Source organism: Prunus dulcis, chromosome 6 (genome assembly GCF_902201215.1).
Source record: "Prunus dulcis chromosome 6, ALMONDv2, whole genome shotgun sequence".
NCBI classification, from domain to species: Eukaryota; Viridiplantae; Streptophyta; class Magnoliopsida; order Rosales; family Rosaceae; genus Prunus; species Prunus dulcis.
In genome coordinates this window covers 11,051,865-11,059,212 of record NC_047655.1, presented here as the reverse complement: position 1 = coordinate 11,059,212, position 7,348 = coordinate 11,051,865, and the positions used below count along the sequence as shown (strand labels likewise).

Sequence of the window (7,348 nt, the reverse complement as noted above, 5' to 3'; positions counted from 1 at the left end):
ATATTCCTAAGTAAAATCATAAGCTTATAATTTATATTTATATTTTGTCCTACATGAATGCCTATAATTTATATTTATATTCTCGTTCAATTTATATTTTCTTCGTAGGAACAAGCCTATAATTTGTCCTACATGAATGCCGAACCTAACTTTCTACATTGACCACTTTACGAACGTAGCAAAGTCTCCTTCACTATAAAAAGAAACCCCAAACCCTAAAGGGTAACAGTTGAAACCCTATTTTTGAAAAGGTAACAGCTAAAACCCACACAAAAAGAAACCCATAAAAAACACGTTCGAAACCGAAACCATAAAAAAATAAAAAAATAAAACACCAAAGTACGGAACCCCCACACCCACATGTTTCAGAAGTTTGAAACTTACCATATTCTCGCGCGATATTTCCTCGAAGTCGACACAATAACCCTAAATTCAGCAAGATTCGCTTACCCTCTGCACTCGACATAATTCGAAGGCTTTTGGCGGTTCGAAATTGTTTTGATTTGAAGGCTGTGTGAAAAGAAATCTTTGTCTGATAATAACATTTAGGGATTAGGGATTTGTTTAACACAGTCCCGATCTCTTGGACCACAGGAGTCCAAGAGATTGTAGTCACCCACCGTTGGATATTAATCCAATAGTTCAAAAAAATTTCTTAAAAAGAGTGCAAGAGTGAGTGAACCGTTGAATTTATATCCAACGGTGAGTGACCACAAATCTCTTGGACCCCTATAGTCCAAGAGATCAGAATTGTTGTTTAACATTAGGCATTAGGGTTCAGAATACACCATATTTCAACACCTGTCCTAAGGGTGGGCGTGAAAAATAAAATTATCTACGACATCTACAAAAATAAAAAATTCACGTCGAAGCACAGTCATCACTTAACGATCCCTAAAATTTGGGTACTAATATGTAGTTGACCCTTTCTTTTCTTTTTTTTTTTTTTCTTTTTTTATGTATCATCTAGCGTGACTCGTAATTTGAAGCACATCTCTAACCACATAGCAGGTACATGTGACCTTTGTTGAACGAGCAAAGGTTATTAATTAGAATGGTTAATCTGTAGGTAGAAGCTTGCATAGAGACGTGCACACCTAGCCTTTTATATATATTCGTCCGAACTATCTTCTTCAATAAGCAGTTCAAATAAACTATACAACAAACAATATAAAATTCCAGGAGATAACAACCAAAAAAAAAAATTTGAATTCAAAAAGTAAGTTCTTGAAATTTGGAGGAAAGAAGAGCTAGCGTGAAGAATTGATGATAATTTTCAGATGCCAGTGCTTGAACGAGTCTATATAGCTAGCGTACATGGAAAACTCATCTTTACATAAAGAAGTAGCATTTCATTCATGGCCTTTTTTGTTTTGCTACTCTTTTGACGTTTTCAAGAGATAATTTGCTGTACATTCTTTTTGGAGAATTCTGTACATTGAATCAGCAATTATCACGTGAAAATATAAGGACCTCAAGATCGTTCCCACTCCAAATATAAGGACCAACAACCAAGCTCATTGGTGTAGAGAAACTCGCAAAATCTCTGACAATGTAGCCCGATTACTGATTTTTCAATAAAATACTATTGCCTTCTCTCCAAACCAAAACAAAAAAACAAAAAGTAATGTTTGTTGTTTCCATTACAAGGCAATAGAGTAAAGGGTCTTTTTCTTTTCTTTTTTTTCTTTTAAGGGAACCTCTACGTACGGTACAAGGAAAACTTTGTTACTGAACTGGAAAATTACACGATCAATTCATAGAATCAAAAAACAGGACATTCTGAATAATATGAAGGGGCTCCTCAAACGAACTAGAACAATCCTCTTTAGAGCGAATGTAATTTAATTTATCCTCATATTCAACGTCAAAAGTTATGAATTCCACATACAATTCTCATAGCAATTTTCTTTTCTTTCAAGATTACCTCAAGATCGTTTCAAATAAGATAAATATCTTGCTTACCTTTTCTTTCAGTGCTTTTTCTTCCCAGAATATAAGGTTTCCATCAAGGCGTTTTTTTCCTTTTTCCTTTTTTTTCGCTGGTCTTTTGACGTTTTTTTTCTTTCTCTTTTCCTTTTTTTACTATCCGTTACGTGATAAAGATTTCTCCTTAAATATATGGAAAAGAAAATGGAACCCCTTATTGGGAAAGAAAATTTGAAAATTAATCTTTGAGAAAGACAGGTATTGAAAGGTTGGTGTTCGAACTTTCCTTTGAAAACTACTTTTCTGCTGGACACGAATTACAAGCCAAGAAAAGGGTTCTTGTTTGAATAGGATCGAGTGTAAATTTCTTGAAGGCCAACGACTTCCTCCAAGAAGCTGAAGGTTTGTATATATGATCAATCCTGTAATGTTTGTTTAGATGCATCTCTCAAATAAGCTTATTTGAGAGAGATTCCTGTAGATCTCACTCTGCACTGTATTCCAATTATTCGACTGTCAAATTTTCATGTCTTGATTCAATAATATCTCTGCAAAAAAATCACCCCCGAACGAAAAAGATTGAACTATTTGATTATTAGAAGATAGTGACTCTACTGTTTGTTTGAGAAAACTGTGTTCGTCTATTGATTTCCTCATAATTATACGTTTTAATATAATAGTTTACGATTTGCCTTCGTGTACGCAAGCAGGGGATCCTTCCAGACGCATATACGACTTGGGCTCCTATTAGAGCTCTTCATTTATATTTATTTTTGTTTTATCCTTATCTATAGAAAATTTCTGTTGGACCTGGGCTCCTATTTCTTCTTGTTTTTTTTTTTTTCCTTTAATTTTATCATTATCTAAGGATTTTTTTTTAAAAAATAACATTATTTGTATTTTAATATTGACTATTGTTTTACCTATTTTTCCGTTCTGAATTTTTTTTAAATAAGAATAATTTTGTTTTATTTGAAAATTTAACCACCAGGGGATTTTGCTTTAGGACACTGCTTCCAGAGAAGGAGGCAAGTATTTATAGTATAATATTGTCACTAATTTGTTTTCACTGTCACTAATTTGTTGTTTATTCGTTTTTTAGGTACAATTGAGCTAAGTTGTAAAATGAATCAACATAAAGTAAGTGCCTAAAGCTTCAGTACATAGTGTTTCAATGTTTGAAAACCCTACCAATTCTAGATGGCATTTGGAGGTAGAAATCAAATAAGAATCACATATTATGCACACAAAATTTAACAATCTATAAATTAACATTGTCAACGAATCAATTGTCTATCAAATTCTTTTCACAATTTGACCCATTTGGTCAGGAGACTTGATCAGACTTAGCGGCTACTTACACCATTGTGTGTTTCATACTTCATGAAATATGAAACTTCCCTTTATCTTAATCCCACATGTGTTTACAAAAAATTAATTTAATTACTTACTATTTCTCATGCGCAGAACGTAATTCCTCCTCTATATAAAGGCCATGCAAAATGCCAGCCAGAGCAACCTTATACTTATCAAGATTGCAAACAAAAAAAACCTGCAGTTATGGCAAAGCAATTAGGATCTTTTCTCTTAGGCGTGCTGCTAATAATTGGCTTTGCATTGACAAATAGCAAAGGTGATATCGGAGCTACACCCACTAATTATGACACTGCTTCTCTCAATAGGAGCAGTTTTCCAGAGGGGTTCATATTTGGTGTAGGTTCTGCTGCTTACCAAGTAAGTCCTTCTGGCCCTTAATTTACCCTTCAATGCATAATTTCTGTTTTGATTGGTTAGGGTTTTCTTTCAAATTCAGACCGTGTATCAATGCAAGAAGATTGACATCTTCATTTTGTTCTCTTGTGTGTGTATATTTCAGTATGAAGGTGCTGCAAAAGAATATGGTAGAGGACCAAGCATATGGGATATCTACACCCACAAATATCCAGGTTTGTCCAATCAAATCATCAAGTAGATCAAATATGAAAATCGGGCTACTTTTCTTTTTGGCTATGATTTCAGTGAACTTTATGCTCTAAATAATTGAGATTTTTGTGATTAATTGCAGAAAAGATTACTGATAGAAGCAATGGAGATATCGCTGTGGATCAATATCACCGTTATAAGGTACACCAATCACATAATTTTATTCTCAAGACCCTTTTTTTTTTAGAAGAGCCCAATGTGGAGATACGAAATTTTGAAGCATGAAAAAAACACGACATTGAATATGACATCCTTAATTTGTAGCTTTTTTCTTTCTTTCCTGATGACATGTTTTATTGTTACGTATTGTAGGAAGATGTGGGGATTATGAAGAATATGGGGTGGGATGCGTATAGGTTCTCTATTTCATGGTCCAGATTGTTACCAAGTAAGTTCACCTGCATCCTCACATTTGATTTGTGACCAATCGTCAATATTTCTGCCTTCATTGTTTTAACTTAAATAATGTGTTCCTGTTGTCTATTGTACAATATAAACAAAAAATTTGTTTTCAATTAAAAGATTTAATTGAAATAATTGAAACAAATTTATTATATAGAAGTCGAAGTTCAAGGGTATAAAGATTCACTTATTTTTGGTATTTTCTGATTTTGTTATAATTATTAGATGGAAAGTTAAGTGGAGGCGTGAATAAGGAAGGAATCAAATACTACAACAATCTCATCAATGAGCTCCTAAGCAATGGTGAGTCATCCCACCTTCCATGATCAATCATCAATACAATAACAATTACATGCACTCATAATCGTAACATTTTAATTCGCTATTTATAGGTTTGATGCCATTTGTGACACTCTTTCATTGGGATCTTCCCCAAACTTTAGAAGAAGAATACGGTGGTTTTTTAAGCCCTCGTATTATGTAAGTGAATAAATTTTATCCTCTAAATAATATTGATAATTTATTAAATAAATAGAATTATAACATATACATTTTCAATTGTGTATGTACAGCCATCATTTTCAAGACTATGTAGAACTTTGTTACAAGGAATTCGGTGATAGAGTAAAGTATTGGACCACGTTGAATGAACCATATACCTTTAGTAACTATGGTTATGGAATTGGGTCATTTGCACCTGGACGTTGCTCCGCTTGGCAGCAGCTAAACTGCACCGGCGGAGATTCCTCTACTGAACCATACTTGGTAACACACCACCTACTCCTTGCGCATGCAACTGCGGTAAAATTGTACAAGAATAAATATCAGGTACAATTAATTAGTTATTGTTTTGTCAGAATATTGGATTCTAATTGGCAACACAAGAGCAACTACTTTAAATTTTTGTGATTCTAAATCAACCAAACTTAATGTTTTTGTGTAGGCATCTCAAAAAGGAGTGATAGGGATAACACTAGTGTCACATTGGTTTGTACCCCTGTCTGAAGAAACGAAAAATAAAAATGCTGCATTACGAGCTTTGGATTTTATGTTTGGATGGCAAGTGCATATTAATTTACTTATGAATATAATATTTACTACTTACTAGCCAGTAGTACATTAGAAACTATCAAGTTAATATTTGAAATTTTCACGTTCTTGTAGGTTTGCGGAGCCATTGACAAGTGGTGACTATCCACAAAGCATGCGATCTTTTGTTGGAAATCGATTACCAAAATTCACAGAACAACAATCCAAGTTGTTGATTGGGTCATTTGATTTTCTTGGACTAAATTATTATGCTGGTTACTATGCAAGTGATGCACCTCAAAATAACTCTGTAGATGCAAGCTACGTAACAGATGCTCGAGTTAATCTTTCATGTGAGTATAAATTAAGAACTTACTTCAAGCAATTAAATTTCATATACTAATTAGATTTTGAAATTCATATGTGTTGTGGCAGCTGAGCGTCATGGGGTCCCTATTGGTCCAAAGGTACACATCAAAGCACTAAATTAATTGCTTATAATTTGGACGACTAATTGTTTTCCACATACAAATGTAAATCCTAACAATCTCATCATCAATATCTTCAAATGGGGGTGTAGGGTGCTTCGGACTGGCTAAATATTTATCCAAGAGGAATTCAAGATTTTTTACTCTACACAAAGAAAAAGTATCATGATCCACTCATTTACGTTACTGAGAATGGTAATTATTTCTAGCCTTCAATAATTGCATAATCATGTTTCACATATATTTGGTGTAAAACATGTGTGAGTGCAAAAAAGACTACATAATAATACATTATATTGACGTTACTGAGAATGGTAATTATTTCTAGCCTTCAATAATTGCATAATCATGTTTCACATATATTTGGTGTAAAACATGTGTAAGTGCAAAAAAGACTACATAATAATACATTATATTGTAGGTGTGGATGAGTCCAATGACCCCAAATTATCACTTGCGGAAGCCCTTAATGATACCCATAGAGTTGACTACTACAATCGTCATCTCTACTATGTTCAAAGTGCAATTGAGTAAGTGCTCATTAACAAATTAATTAAGTATATATATAGTCTAGCCTTCCTATATTTGAGTTATTGATTCATTTGATTAAAATCAAAACCATTAACTTTTTCTTGTTTTCTTATTTCTTTTTAGAAATGGTGTCAAAGTGAAGGGATATTTTCCATGGTCATTGCTAGACAACTTTGAATGGAGTTCTGGATACAATGTTCGATTTGGTATCACCTATGTAGATTACAATGACAAGTTGAAAAGGCACCCAAAACTCTCGGCACAATGGTTCAAAAATTTCCTTAAGAAGCATTGAAAAATTCAAATCATATCCCTCTTTCAATAATTATTATTTTTTTGTTCAGTAATGTATTTTTATGTATGTATAATAATGCTATAGATGCCAAATATTTGTACAACATTCCAAATGATAGAATGAAAGTACGAGGTAATTAAATTTCCATCCTTACAGAAGATTGAATTTCATATGTATGTCTTACCGAAGTTTCATGTTCCAAAAAACTCTTGTAGTTAATATCTTACACATTTTTATGATTTGATTTAGATTAACTTATGGTTGGCTTAATCTTATTGTACCTAAACATGGAATACAGAAAAAGAAGAAATTCAATGACGTATTCAAAAACAAATATGAGGATGAAAATGTAACAATTAGTTCCAAACACTACTAAAAAAAACAAAATAGACGACAGGAATTCACCGTCGTTGTGATGCTTTAAAAATCGTCGTTAAATCGACTGTCATCTTTTGAAGTATCAAAATGCGACGGCTTTTTACCGTCGTTGTTTATCTGTAAAGACAACCGTTTTTAATAAAACCGTCGTCGTTCTGATGTAAAGATGACAATTTTTGTTAAAAACCGTCGTTATTTATGGGTAAGACGAAGGTTTATAAAAAACTGGCGTCGTTTATGGATAAAGATGGCGGTTGTTTAAAGAACCGTCACCTATTAGTTGTTGTGAGAAAACCGTCGTGCATCATCCGTA

The 7,348-nt window shown here is 33.1% G+C and overlaps 1 protein-coding gene across 1 annotated transcript; it reads left to right on the top strand.

Annotated features, from left to right (window-relative positions):
• The first annotated feature begins 3,489 nt into the window (after positions 1 to 3,489).
• On the top strand, positions 3,490 to 6,686 carry LOC117630687 (beta-glucosidase 12-like). Its single transcript, XM_034363404.1, has 13 exons — positions 3,490 to 3,663; positions 3,806 to 3,875; positions 3,995 to 4,053; positions 4,225 to 4,300; positions 4,540 to 4,617; positions 4,707 to 4,794; positions 4,887 to 5,142; positions 5,258 to 5,373; positions 5,479 to 5,696; positions 5,779 to 5,810; positions 5,924 to 6,026; positions 6,253 to 6,361; positions 6,486 to 6,686. Exons 1-13 carry the CDS (start codon positions 3,490 to 3,492, stop codon positions 6,655 to 6,657), a joined length of 1,551 nt encoding a protein of 516 aa, XP_034219295.1. The 3' UTR covers positions 6,658 to 6,686.
• Positions 6,687 to 7,348: the final 662 nt, after the last annotated feature.

Excerpts from the sequence above, each read along its gene's own strand:
- LOC117630687 (XM_034363404.1), top strand. The coding sequence starts at position 3,490 with ATGGCAAAGCAATTAGGATCTTTTCTCTTAGGCGTGCTGCTAATAATT. Across the intron at positions 4,795-4,886 it reads TTTTTAAGCCCTCGTATTAT|CCATCATTTTCAAGACTATG; the intron begins GTAAGTGAATAA and ends GTGTATGTACAG. Across the intron at positions 5,374-5,478 it reads TTGGATTTTATGTTTGGATG|GTTTGCGGAGCCATTGACAA; the intron begins GCAAGTGCATAT and ends ACGTTCTTGTAG.